This window comes from Argopecten irradians, chromosome 3 (genome assembly GCF_041381155.1).
Source record: "Argopecten irradians isolate NY chromosome 3, Ai_NY, whole genome shotgun sequence".
Lineage (NCBI taxonomy): Eukaryota > Metazoa > Mollusca > Bivalvia > Pectinida > Pectinidae > Argopecten > Argopecten irradians.
This window is the reverse complement of record NC_091136.1, coordinates 2,372,383-2,388,090: the sequence shown is the minus strand read 5'-3', so window position 1 is coordinate 2,388,090 and position 15,708 is coordinate 2,372,383. Positions and strand designations below refer to the sequence as shown.

The following is a 15,708-nucleotide window of genomic DNA, read 5'->3' as shown; positions in this document are numbered from 1 at the left end:
ATGTGTTTTAGAAAACTATCTTAGCGGATATACACATGTTAGTGTACTGAACGGTTATGAAGAAGATAGGTAGGAAATTGGTTACGCACAGTTGCTATGGATGCGACACGTGATATTTACAACGTAGCTGATTGACAAGCCGAATCTGATCCTAGCGATAATTTACAAGAGTGAGGACAACTGTGCTTATTTATAAAAGTTCTGGCTGTTTCTCCTCCAACCTTTTATCCTTTCAGCCAACTCTTCCTTTGTGTTCGTTTTTAACTATGAAAATTCTAAGATCTAAGCTTTTGGTTTAGAGAGATGCCTACGGAACTAATTGTAGACAATTTGGTTCCGTCGCATTCTATAAATAGAATAACGATAATGAGAGAAACAAAGTTACTGTTTGTTTTCTTACTAGATAGCTATTTTATATCATGTGACGTCAGCGATGTTATACTGAGCGATGTTTTAAAGGGGAGGGGGGCAAAACAAAATGATTTTGCGTTGTTACGTTACAAATGTTGATCACAATGTAAACTGATAATATCTCAAAATACGTACTTAAAGGACCGACTTATAACATGAGTAAAGCATAGCCATAAATAACCCAGACGTCAGAGATTTTTTTGTTTATACTATGTAATAATGTAACAGTCCTATGATTACGAGCTTCAAACTGTGTGCTGGTTTTGTTTGGTTAGGATACACAATTAAATTAATCAATCAGAATTTAAAATTGTAATATAAACATCCATAGTTAAAAACGTCTGACGAATGTTTTTGTTTTTTGTTTTGTTTTTGTTTTGTTATGTTTTGCTTTTTCTTTTTGTTTTAATGTTGTTTTCTTTTTATGCTGTTGTTATTTTCTCAGTCTGTTATAATTCAATGGCTTCTTAACTAGGATGCATAATGTTATATGACTTGTTCAGTTATAATGCTAGTATCATCTACCTATAGTTCTTACTGTATTCATTCAGAACAAAGAAAACCTAAATGCTAATTTTGTAGGTAACAGCGAAGAAATACATGTTGGAAATCACTATCTAAATAAGCAATACAAACAGATAATAACGAGTCATGTTGTAGTTTGCCTACGTAATTAAAATATAAGTATAAAATTTCTTATTACATTTTTCGCAGTGAAACATACGGTTTTAAGGTGAAAATATTTCACTGGAGCGAAGAAATCACTTTTCATATTTTCACTCACTTTTGACCAAGTGGAATGCAGCACTGACAGTGAAAATATCATTTTGATGACTACGTAACTAGTTTGTGCACAAATATAACGTTGTATGTTTGTGTAGAAATATGACGTTACGCTAAAAAAATACGACGTAATAATTGTAAGGACAAATAACTCTGTAAACGAAAATGGCGGAGTAGCCTGCGCCGTAACTACATGTAGTAGTGATGGTTCTTCTGTAACTGAGAGCGAGAAAATAAATGTAATAAATAGAATACTTCTTGTTTCATGATAAATAATATTTTATCTCGTGAGATGGAAACTTTGATGAAAATATCAAAGTTTAACCTCATTCAATGAAATATAATCGGTATTCATCAAGAAACAAGAAATATTCTATATGCATTGTATCTGAGAGGAAGACTATATTACGAGGTATAAAAATGAGACAATAGCCTTTAAAAAGTAGTATTTTTACCGCAAAATTAACATGTTCTGTCAATCGCACATCACTATTGAAAACGCCATAGACAATGAACGCCAGGGTTATATCGCAGGATGTCATGACGTCAAGTAATTGTTTTATCGGAGGTGTCGTACTCTAGGGGTTGAGAGAGAATCTCTCACAGCTAACACCCGTGACAAATCAGTGAATGGTGGGATAAACCATGATTACCAGTCTAACTTGTAAAGAATACCGGAATTACGTCATTTGTGTCGGAGTAAGCCAAGAAGCAATGCCAAACTCCCTCTGACAAACATGAAAGTATGGACACACGTGATAGTTTCTTTATAGTTTATGTATGTATATGAGGCTTCGGCCATTTAACTTAATTTCAGTATAAAACATAATCACGATATATGTGCTTACTGTGGTAATACTGTTTCTAGTTATTGTTGTTTGTAATATCATTTTTCATTCTTCATTGCTTTATGTTTAAAAAGTGGAACACATATTTACAATGCTGTTTCACTGAAATATGCTAACAAAGACATCGGACAATCTTTCGTGTAATTCTTATTTGGCAATGCAAATAACTTTCAACTTAGAAAAAGAAATCATGTCTAATATATAAACGATGAGATGCTTTAATTCGGTCGATATGATGTTATCATTTATCTGGAAATCAACTTGATAAAAGGTGGTGATTTGTTCATACCATCGTTCAAATATTCACATTTCAGGCAGGTCGATTTAAATTCATTGTTGCAACATCACTACAATTTTAACATTGGAGTAGGATAAGATTTAGGAAGAGGTATAGGTATATAATTATACACCACCCTAAAGTAGAAACAGCTCGTCAGGAATCGAAAGTGGGAGGGTACTAAATATTGATATACCAATGAATTGTTAAAACAGTCCTCGGGGCATTGGAGGAGGAGTTTAACCATGATTAAACGAGATATGACCAACATATTACACGTTTCTGGGTATATATTTAACTTCTTGCACTTTCTGGAAAAGTGCCACCGCGTTGTCAGACAAACTAACTAGCAGAGAAAGTGATCTGACCAAACTATCCGTGAGTACAGGGACCTTTTGCTATTCTTTGTGTATCATATACCTACATGAGCGCGTGCTACTTTAACATTCGATTATGTGTTGGGCTTATGATGGGTTTAAGTGCGTTTCCGGGTTTATAATAGAGGAACATTTCGCTGTCAGTGTTGAAGTGTGAGATGGTTAAACCACAGAGAATCCATGTCTGTTGAACCGGCCTATTATCGTAAATAAACACCTCTTTGTCAAGCTCAGCTACTGGAATCGTTTTATGTGTTTTACGGCCAGTTAGCTGCCCTATAACACTTCTCAGGGCAGGAAAGGTGTTATTTTATCCAGCTTCGGACAGTGGTCAGTTGGACTGTAGTTCTTTTATACCACCGATATGGCTCATATCAAAAAGCCAGAACCGGCACTCACAGAGGAAACATTCGCAATATCTTTGGTAAGTATTTCATCTTATTTACTAATATAATTAGCTATAAGAAAAAAAAAATGAACACATAGTTATTTATTACATTTCCCAATTAAGTATTGCAACCTTTATTCAAATGGACAATTTTTTTATATTTCATTTGTTTCCATTGCCAAGTTTTTTTATCATACAATGTAAAATTGATATGTGATTTGATTCTGTAATATATGTATGGCTGTTCGTCTCGTATGCATTCAATGGGGAAATTGTGTTATTGTCTAACATATTGCTGATGCTACTTTGAATTGACAAAGTTTCATTATGAAAATTGAAAGTGACATGTAACAAAAGTTTATGCGATAATATGAGATGACATAAGGTGTAATTTATAGTGGATTACATAGTTATAAATAATTGCCGGTGTGATTTAAAGGTTGTTCTGTGTGCCTCATGTACACCACCTTCTTCCACGCTATCTAATGCATTCTGATGAAAGATATTTTCCCTCGGTGTACAACCCTGGGTCACGGGTTCAAATCCCATGTGGGGCAGTGGCCAGGTATTGACCGCTGAGTAGTGTTTTCCTCTAGGTACTGCTTTCCTGTAAACTCCATACAAACAGTTATCATCCCTATGGAGCCCTTACAAAACCATTTCGCTTCTGGATTTTCTATCCCTACTGGTCACGTGTTTTTTAACAATATGGATAATTGTTTATATTATGTGTCCGAAATAACCTCCATGTGGCTATTTGTTTAGATTGTCTATAACCAATAAAAGTTATTGGTCTTAACTGGAGTATGTTGGATTTGGATCAAGAGTAATGCATAGCAATAATGGAGTGATAGTTTAGAATGGAATACAACATAAAGCAAATAAAATACAGGGTCACACAAGAGTGTAATTGTTGAATCAGTCATGTTAAACATAGGTCTGTGTCATAAGTCACATTCGATTAAGTAAAATTATAATAAGTAATTATTTAAAGTTTACGTTAATCAAATACACACATATTTCTCAAATCAACTTCTGCTTCAGTTTACTTCTTGAACAACACTTTTGTTAGACGTGACAGGATCTCATATATGATATTCATTACCAAACAACTATTATTTGGAAACCATGAACTTGTGATTTCTTCAGTACATGTTTAGTGTTTTCGATTATAGGCATTAAAATGTTAAAATGAAACGACATGTACAGTTCGACCAATCAGAAGTGTATTCCCTTATCATCGCCAACACAGGTTACCAGAAGTGGTACTCTAGAGTTCGGCAACCCTTAAAACCCGTATATACATGCACCAACGTTTGATGAAATCGTGTTTTATCGAACGCCACATAATATTAGGATCAAAATATGCGTAAAACCTTGTAAAACCACATCATTTTATGATCTCGAGTGTAGAATATCCCTATTCTTCATATCAACCTATGAAGCAATATATTTGCTCTAAGCTTACAAGAAATGCACAATTTACCCCACTCCGACATATCTAATCTAGATGATTAATCCCTGTTTTATACCTCCTAGAAGGGCACTAAGTGAAAGTATTGAGTTTTATGGGATAACAAATGAACTTATGACAGAGTTTCGTTAAGATATTGAAAACTTATCCAATCACGGCACAAAAATCGCTGGAAAAGAATTTTCCTTAAGAGCTAATAATATATCATTAACACAACACTTTTCAACATAAGATTTCCTGAAATCCCCCAATGGGCGTTTCAGAGAAAAGCGTTTCAAGAGAGCTTTTGATTGTTTTAAATATTGTTTTATATGTACTAAAATATACCGAATTACATAAAATCATTCTGTCTTTAATGAGGTACCATTTTGTATTTCGTTCAAGGCAAAACGAATTTATAGTTATAGCGGAAAAGGATTGATGAGTGCCGTATAAAACACATCGTCAGCATTTTAAAACCTATTTTCAAAATGGCTTAAAATAAACAAATAGTGCTATCGAGAATATGAAGACTACTAATTCATCAAAATGACACACTCAATGTACAAATGCCATTCATCTTCACAAAAATATAATAAAATAAAACGTAAAAATATAGATGCATGTACTTTGAAATAAGAAGACCCTGTTAAACGAAACTCAAATTCTTAAAAGCATGATTGTTATATTTGAAATGCGAGTGACCTTGAATATGGAACATATCATTTTGTTTCGCAATAATATGGAAGTCATTACCAAAAGATGAAAAGCCTGTGGCAAAAAAAGTCTTGGAAAGGCTGGTGGTGAACTGCCGGACATTTTAATTACATGTAATGGGAAATATTCAGATATATTGCCGATATCGTATAGGAATGTGGAACAATTGATCCACTCTGCAATCATGACGCGAAATTTTCACTCATATACAAACAGAATAGAGATATAGTCAGCATATCAATAGATAGGCACATCAAATATATCTGCAATAGACGTGGAATGTTGGTCATTGCTGCAATCCTAATTAATCTTGTTTTTTTTGTTCATTAGAGCACCAAAATAAATAGTCGGGTAAAATATCAATGTGCATCGACGAAGTTTCTAGAAATGTGGTAAATTCGTTTCTTTTCATCAAAATGTGAGTATACTTAAAAATTATATCTTAAAGGATATGCTTAGTGGAAAGATGATACCATTCAATGAATATGACCTAATTTATGCACGTGACCTAGCCAATGTGACCCTAAGATGTAATCATCTTAAGCAGGTCATGTCAAGTTCCAGATGCAGTTTTAAACATCAATTTCAAGCTTCAAATCTTTCAAAGATTCTAGTTTTCAGCAAAAATATTAAAGTTTTTAATGCTAAAATAGAATGAATGCTTAACTAGGTATTGTGACCTTCTTTTTGAACTTTTCATCAGTTTTCTTAACTGAACTTCACAAACCCAATATTTACAGGCAAATTCTGCAAAAATTGTTATCTCTATTCTAATATTTCATTAATTAGACATTAAAAATGTAAATGAGAATTTTCATTCTTCGACCTTTGACCTCTGAAATTACCATGATCGCAGAAAAAAATCGGATATTCTGATTAGCATTCAATATGCAGCTGACCCTAATGTATCTTCATGCAAAATGTTTTGCTTATAACTGAGTGGCCGTAAAAGGGCCCAAAATGATACCCCTCTTATGATTCAATTGGAAGGTTATATGAAGGCTCAGTTGGATTTTAGTTTTTATTTACATGCTACCTTAGTGTTAAAATAAACTTTCCACCTTATTTATTTAAGAATCAACCCCTTACTTTGTTTAGTTTATGAGATGATGAACCCCATGGAGTACGATGTAAACTGCTTAAACGCGAAGCGTTTACGTACATTTTACCGACTGCTCCATTGGGTTTATCATCTCACAAACTAAACAACCTAAGAGGTTAATCCTTATATTTACAATATTTTCTTTAAACAGTAAAATCAACCAGTTCAATCAGATACAATCATTTACAGTGTGTTATTTGCTGTCAAAATTATACTGCCGTCATGTTTAACCGTTAACAACAGCCATTCAGAAAAAGAGCCCCGTTGACTGACAGCTTAATCCGCCCTTTTTTTCTATGACGTCACAAAAATAGTTTTTTATTTCAGTTATTTAATCAAGTCAAATAGTAGTTACATATCAAAAACTTAAATCTGTTTTATTGTATGTCTCCTATTGTCTCGTACATGTGTTATTTGTAAACTCTAAAACGTGATTTTGTGGAATGTCAAAGGAAGTCCGCAAATGTTTACACGTATCCATACGCGCCAAATCGGGTCACGTTCTGCACTCAAGCTATTGGGAAATATCGAGACAGAAACAGGGGCAATTGTAAAAATTAGTTGTTTTGTGCAACCTTGAAACACTTGCCCGTCTCACAAGCATACGTATGTTAATTGTTGATGTTCCTTCTGGCTTTCATAGCACATGCTATGATAATTAAGTTATATTGTATCGTTTTGTTTACATTTGAGGTTATATAATTGTATTATTTACTCACTAAACATTAAAATGAGAACACAAGACACATAAAGTGATGATATGATATAAAAAAAACAGTTACAGAGGAGCAGAGATAAAATTAGGCGATGTAGCGTAAACATGGCACTCGAAAAAGCGATGTAAGTTAAATTGCTAGAGCATGTTCTAGCATCAGGTGAGAAGCAGCGCAACTGCCAAATCATAAATATGTACAGTATAGAAAAACTAAACTTTGTTAAAAGAAACATCTCAATAATAAGAGAAATTTGCTATACAATGTGGCAGTTGTGCTTTGAACAGCCGTGCGTCACCTTGTGTACTCATTGTTTATATTTAGCATATGTTATATCCGTTAATTATTTCTAAAAACATCCAAACAAGAGGCGGTAAGCGCAATGTGCTTCGCCAGAAGTGAAACTGTGATTTATAACCGATGATTGATAACGACGCACATATTATACCAATTGGAGTTGTCACTTCCAAACTGTAAAATCTTTAGACCATCTGATAATGAAATGCAGTCTTCCTGTCATAATAATTCATGTCATCCTCGATATTCCAGGGGTTCCGATCACTTACGATCTCTACACCATTGGACTATCTCATAGTAAAACTGGAGGCAACAGAATAGAACAGGTAATTAAGTCATTTGATGTACATCAAAAGAGCCGCATAACGGTACACTGTGGTTGACTGTGTGGCTTTGATGTTAGGTGCTGCTCTCTCTGTATTCTTCATAGAAAATTGAGCTGATCTGCCTCCAATTTTAGAGATAGTAAGTGATCGGAACCCCTGGGGTATCGTGGACGGATATATGTTAGTTCATGTGTTAAATACTCGAATAGATAGAATTTTGCTTTTTGATTGAAAGAATGAATTACATGTAAGTGATCGAGATAGGGTTATCTCATTCGAGGGCAAAGATTTTATATAAATCTAGCATCAGGTGAGAATCGGCGCAACTGTCAGATTATAAACATGTATAATAGAGAAAAACCGAACTCCTCAAAATTGTTGTATAACCCGCATCACATATGTAGAAGCATAATAGAGATCATCTATGTGCGTTTAGAATATCCCGTCTGGGTCCTCCCGGTTCCAAGCTGTTTAACCACGTCATCCCCGCCTTCCGCATGAAACTATAGTTCGGTGATATCTGAGACAAAAAGGATGATCAATCGGTAAATATTTAATAATAGTCAACAGCAAACCAAACAACTTATATTAATTGAAGAAACGACAAAAACAGTATGAAAACATCTTCTAATAAAATTGACTTTTTCGAGAATGTGACGTCACCGATTCGATAGTATGACGTCACTTGCGCGGACTTTTTGAATGAGTTAAAATTCCGTCAAAAATCACGTAAGCGTACCAGACAGATCGAACGAGATAGAAAAATCTGGTACTGGGTATCATGTGAGACTTTCATGTACGGTGTGCGAGAAATATTTTCTACATTGGCCGTCTGGCCATAGTCCGTCGGATCATATTTATATTTTAGTACTTTCTTGTAATCTACATGTTTGAAAACTGAAGTAAGTTATCACGGCAAATATGTACTGCACATATATAGGAGGTATATAATTATGGAAAGTGTAAACAAACGATGTTTAAACCACGATGTTTCGCTATACATGTGTAAATAGAGGGGCAAATATGCACGTTTGAAATTGACACTGTTTCCAGTTAGTCATGAAAAGAAATCGCGCATTTAAATATTTCTGTTCTTTTTTATTTTTTATTTTTTTAAACATTTTCATGTTAAATATAAGAGAAAAATATAGCACCTTAAAAATTTTTATTTTTATTTTTGCAAGTCTTGGCAAACAAAAACTAAAACTTTGAGACGAGTTTCATAAAACCTCATATGAATTGAGCACAAATTTAAGATACGTTTTATCACATTACTTCAACAACCTACATTTCAAAGAATCTCACGTCAAAATGTTTTGCGGAAATCCAGCGGCGGTCGCCTTTTTTCCACGCCTTTCTCGCAATCATGACATCACGTCATTTTCCTGGCGTCTTTTCATTGTTTCTGCCATATCGTTAGAATGAATTTTCAAGCAAATGAAAATCGTTCCAGGTCATATTACACTATAATTAATGAAGTGACATATGCAAAAATAGTTCACGGGCAAAATTACTGGATATCAGGCGGATTATGCGACAAAAACATTAACATGTCCAACACTACATATCTACGCTTTACTTTTCACCTGATGGTACAACACTATATTTCCCGCTGTTTTATGATCCGAGGCAAATTATAAACACCATGCGAAGTGCTAGTGACGCGCGCGTGTGTGTGTGATATATGTAATTGCATGTAATGGTACTAGCATCATATATAACCCAAAACAAACGTACATTTTGGCACAGCACATGCGGGTTACGCGCGTGAGCACCTACCACTACCAGAATCGAGAACATTACGGTAATATGTTGTTTATTAAAACATGGGATGATTTCAGAGAATGTGCCTAAATAAATCAGTAATTATTTTAGTAATTAGTGTATATATCTGTCTCTAGAAAGGTTGTCTAGTGTCCTCTGGGTTACATTAACAGTCGGGGTTAGTTAAGTACATTCCCTTATTTATTTTACTGGTAAGTGAGAGTCGGATGATTCGCTAAAAATAACTTCGATCTCCGTCCAGTACTGCATGACTTGTAGTTTGGCCCTAAATGGCCTTAGTTGTAGATAGGCGGTAAAACTCATACAAACAAACAAACAAACAAACAAACAAAGATCAAGCTTATAACATCCGCCCCAAAGATGGATTAAAATGTGATTCAGTATATCTAATCCATAGAAACTTTATTCCTATTTATTGGAAGCTTCCACTACTCTATGAGTTCATTGTTTCTACTCTCTTTGCATAATTTATAGTTAGATTATGTACTTCCTTTGCGGGTAGGTATCCATTGTGACCGCATCGTTTTGGAGCAAAATTCACGTGGTTTTCTCTGAAAATATACCGTTATGCTTGCAAACAGAAGACATCACAATCAATAACTACCGGCAAGGGCAGATTACTTTTTGATATGCAAAGACAAAATAAAAACAACGAATTTTGTTTGTATAACACTTACACTTTTGTTCATTAACTAACCACAATAACGGTTTCTGTCGGAGATTTTATTTTCAAAACTCGAAACCTCGAAAGAAAGTGCACACAAATATTTTATGTTACACAGTATTTAATTTATATATATAATACAAAAACTATACTTAACTTTCCCTCTCACCAACATTTTGTTATATAATAGAACGGTGTTTGTTTTATTATGCTTACTGACTGATATGGCAACATGCAAAGTTAGCAGAGTCAGCAACGCTGTAGACAATCAGAAGATGCCCGAGAGACGAAAAACTAACATATTTCATTTTAATTTGTCTGTTGACTTTTGCTTTTGATATTCATTCTCTTCGTATGATTGCTAAGCTTTTTACAACACACACTATACATGCATTTAACGGTTCTATCAATGTTCGACGATAAAAAAACGAAATAATTTAACCATTCTAGCGTCATTGCGGGTGTTTGCTCTTTCTGCTGAAGGTCCATTTCGTATAATCACTCACAACAACTTGAAACACCAAACATTATATTTGTATTTGTATTTTTTCTATGTTTTTCCTTTCAACGTTAAATGATGTTTTCTTGATATAACCGCATACTGTCGTTCATCAATATACAGTTTTTATGACATGCTGTGTTATTTCATATCACCGTTCCTCCTGTTAAACGACCGCCAACCATGTGATGTTTTTGAAGTTCACTTATTGTTATGATATATTTGGTTTCAAAATCACTGGCTCAAACTGTAAGCATGCATTATGTATCTCCAGAACCACACTTTTTACATCGCAATTTAGATTTCCAACTAGGTATGGTATACATAGAGGGTACACAATGAGTGGTTGTTGAATATTGAATTTATTCCCCACGAGATATTTTTTTAAAGTTACGTAAGACACGAGCTTAAGCGACTGTCTTTTGTAATTTAAAAAAAATAACTTACGAGTGTGGAATAAATTTATTATTCAACAACCACGAGTAGTGTTACCTGTTTCAACCACAATCATATTTGTTTTAGCCGATAGCAATACGGCAGGGATACGGTAACGTGTATTTACCGAAATATGCAAATAAGGTGTAGTTATATTTTTATCAGCAAAAAGACACAAATTAGTATTCAAAAGTCATCGATTGATAAAGATTCCATCGATATCAAATTCTTCTCATTGCGAACATCTTCAGGATTAAATTATTCCCATTTAACCTCTTCTTGAGGTCAATCTTCATAGTTGCTTCCAGAAAATAAAACTCAATGTCGAACTGCGTGCACATGTATACAAGTAAAACATTCGCACGACTCGGCATCGTCAATTTCCCGCCAGATAATCATCGAGCCATATTACCATCAAGATCAAGTTCGTTTCATACACGTTACATCTATAAAACTCACCAGTAAAATTCTTGTCCGTCAACATTTATTATTATTACTGAAGGTCAACTTAACATGTATGAAAACGTCACGTATTTTGACACAACGACCACGACGCATACGCTTTCCAACACCAATTTTGGACGTCAAGTGGCAATCACAACATATAATGACGTTGGTTGATTATTGATGACGTTGACTATGATGACGGGATATTGAGAAATAAGTAGCTCGGTCAAAGTTCGCCGCGACAGCCAATAAAAATGCGTACAGAGTTTATTCCACGTGTGGTATAAACAAATTGTTAATCAACAGCTGCACTACCAATACTTATTCAATGTCCTGAGAGTTGAATAACATCACTTAATGTGGTAAAAATCACTATAAAGAGTATTTGTCTTATGGCGTGAATGTCAGATATATAGCGTTATTATAGAATCAGCGCTTATATAACATCGATTTATCGAATTTTCTGAATAAATTCCTATTGAATACCATAAAACTTGATTTAGCGAACACCTCTGTATAAAGACCATCAATCAGCTTCGTAAGACAACTTCTCGTTGCATTCCTAAAAGGTCAATGACCTTTGTATAACGGCCACTGGACAACACAGACACTTACCTCTGCATTGTCTTTATAGACAAGTTTATATTTTCCTTTATTGTGAGGAGTTGGTTGGTGAGGGGAATTATATCATGTTGCTTCATATATTGGATGCGATGTCTGTAAACTTACGCAGAAGTAAAATAAACCCAGTACACTTCTTTAGTTTCCGCAAAATGTTTTCTCAAGATCATGTAATGCTAGGTATTTGTACATTACATCTGTTTCCCCAAAGCCTTTGCATTTATAACGGAATATGTAAGTAAACTAGTCTTTCAAAATCATATGGAATGCATCCAAAAATATCATTTGAAGCAAATTCATATGCGTGTGTGTTATTAACAAAAATAGAAAACCATGGATGTTGTCTTAGTGGAGTAACACAGTTGTCTTTTTATATATTACGGACGACATCTTCATCTCTGATACTTTTGATGTTTTTGGCAATATAACTTTAGATTTCTCTGGCGTATACTCATCCATATTTATGTTCCTTTATTTAATTATGCTTTGGATGTTTTAATCGATACTTTATATTTCTAAATGTATATTCGATTTCCTTGCACCTGGATGGAAATACAGAACACCACACACGAAGCTCGCCTCAGTTACTCCCGGCCGGTCTCCCACTGGGAGAATATTTCGGTTACTATGTACGGCAGACTTGCATTCTATCAATACGAAATTACTGTGCAGACGAAAACTCTGCAAATGCTTCCCATCGATTACATTCTAATATGGGACCTGGTACATATATCCGGGGAAATTTACAGCACCAAAACTACATTGTGCGTCGTGAGATGAAATTGATATAAGGGAATTCAGAAAATGTAGAATAAAACATTTCACAGTGTACAATATAGTAATTTAGAGATTTGGAATTCGATTTTGAATTATTTTGACGGATCCAGTATTCTTCAAATTCAAGAGAAACGTATGATCTGGAATTTTAAGGTGACTGAGCAACGAGTGAAAGTTAGTAAAAAAAGGTTTTTTCTTTTAATATCAACTATTTCTATTCGAGCACAAATACATATCAACAATTACATATTGGTTTATGATTAAAATTTACTGAGATTTGAATGCCAGAACTGCAGTTTAAGGTTCTTTGGTGTCTATATTTTTGTAAATTAGGACAAGGTGCAATTTATAAACTGTCATAAACTCTCTGAAACGGTTTTTTTCATTACCGCTCAATTTTGGCATGAAGTACACAAATGCGATAACAAAGAGCAATTCGTGTCTTCGCATTGAGAGCTTTGCGCTCTAGTTTTATAGAACAAACAATTTATTTTAGCTTTTGCTGTAAATTTGTTTCCTATTGTCAGTAATATCGGAAACATGACCTCAAAAGTTCAATATCAGCAGGAATAAACGAACTATCGTAGCACAAGATGCATCTATCACCTAAGCTCGTTTAGACTGGTCATCCTTTTTTGATATATAGAATATTGACCGTGTGTACAAATACACATACTGACTGGATCAAAGAATCATGAAACGTTTGGTAGGATTCCCCGTATAATAGTTAATTAACCATTTTTGACTGGGTCCTGTCCGTGTAATAATTGCTATATTTAGTACACACAAATAGGACTATCCGGTCTGGTAATTTATTATTTTTTAGAAAATCTCAAGCAGTTTTTGCGTATCGTATTTAGATATTTTCAAATAAAGGTCCTTCCACCTCTGGGTCGCGAGTTTTAATCCCATGTAGAAGAACTCGTAGATATTGGCCTCTTATCTTTAGTTTATTCCCGGCTACTCCGGTATTCCTCCACTTTTCAAACTTGCACGTCCTTATATGACCCTGGCTGTTAATAGAACGTTGAAATAATCAAGACAATCAAGTAACATTACGTTATTGAGTTTAACAACCAGTAACTGGTTAATAGGTCTGTGTTGATATTTCATACAGGTTTCTATGGTAATCGAGTATATGTAAGTTGTTGATTCTATGTCATAACTTAATATAACATGTTAAAGGTGTTAAAAACTGCTGCTAAAAATACAGCAACCTGGGAATGTGTGCCAGGCATCAGTCTAAACAGTTGTGTACGTATGTAATACAAGGTTATATTTATACACGATGATATGAGTAACTGATATAGTATCTCTTTGATATACGAACATCTTACCTAAGCGCGCGTGTGTTACGGTAGCATGTGCATACACGTGTAGACAGTTACCAAGCAGTTAGAGGACACTGTTCCACCGCATTGTTTGCTTGTTAAATGATGTAAATTCACTGGAGACAGTGTCCTACCTGCATTAAGGAATTGATACACAGCCAGTACCTACGTTCCACGGTGCATTGTCACCGTGATGTACTATGTCATATATATGTACTAATGTTCACAACGACAACTTGATTATAGGCCTAGCGCCAGTAAGAGTGGCTTTCATTAGACAATTATCTAAATTGTCCAAACTGAATTATGAATCCTCCTTCTGTTAGGGTAATAATGTGATATTTCGTGTTTGGTGTTAATTAGTTCCTTGCAAGAACTACTTTTAGAAAGATATGTAAAATAAACACTAAAATCAAATGCTGTTACAACACAAAAAGGAAATGTCCATTTAAAATAGCTTTGTGCTTGAACAGAAATGTAGTATAATGTTAATCTTAGTTTGCCAAACCGTAACTAGTAGAACACTTCATAATCATACTAAGTGAATGTAGAAATAACACGGGTAATATTATTTTATTTTTATCTATTTTTTTTTTGTATGGATTGGTCAAGTAACAATTTAGATTGTAAGGATTTTGGCAAAGGTTTCTTTCATTACATTGTATATTCGCCTATTAGGAAACTGCGAGAACAGAATGCAACCTCTCGTTAGCATGCCAGACGCAATCCGCTTCAAATGTTTTCCTGTGTGTTTGATATCACATTGCTAATAACATACACAACGATAGCACATGGCAATAACCCCGCGAAATTCTTTTTACGACCAGATGTTCTACAGGGAATAATGCTCCTTTTGTGGTATATTCTCGACCATTGAAATTTCCTCCATTGACCTGGTTGTGTGTGTGAAGTATTTGGCTTGTTTAACTTAAGTTGGACGATGTTTCGGTAATCAAACTCACAAATAATGTATAAAGCTGTTAAGTGTTGGATGTGCAATACATATATATGTATATATATATCACTGTCATCGCTTAGCGAACTCGATCTACATTGGAACCATTCGTCACAGTGGTGCTGTCAGTACCGCGGGACACTATGTAACGACCCAACAGTGTGAAGGTACTGAGTTCGGGAAACATTGATCTACTTACAGAAGGATTTTTCACAATTATCGGACCAATTAGGTGCCATAAACAATTCTCATCTTTCAAAGTTGGACAACTTGTGATAAAAAAAGAAATGTCCAAAAACGTGTCAGTGTCCTCTGAGGTGGATCTTCGGATTATCATTACAAAATTATCAAAGCAATGTCGACGTGACTCCAACGGGGACCTTATACCGGTGAGCTAAAGTCCGAATAAAACTTCAACACGTTGTGTTGTTCTCAGGGTCCGACCATCTGTTGGAGATGGTGATGGACGTAATGGGGATAGAAGTTAATGAGGTTTGGTCCC

At 34.6% G+C, this 15,708-nt stretch overlaps 1 protein-coding gene across 2 annotated transcripts in view; it reads left to right on the top strand.

Moving 5' to 3' along the window:
* The first annotated feature begins 2,680 nt into the window (after positions 1-2,680).
* Positions 2,681-15,708, top strand: part of LOC138317271 (uncharacterized) — a 30,926-nt gene continuing 17,898 nt past the window's right edge. Inside the window, exon 1 of one of the 2 annotated variants that reach the window (XM_069258829.1) lies at positions 2,681-3,120. In XM_069258829.1, the coding sequence (XP_069114930.1) occupies positions 3,061-3,120 (60 nt within the window). In that variant the 5' untranslated portion in view covers positions 2,681-3,060. Of the gene's footprint in view, positions 3,121-14,890; positions 15,596-15,708 lie in introns of those variants that run through there. The other variant, XM_069258828.1, reaches the window with a different exon arrangement.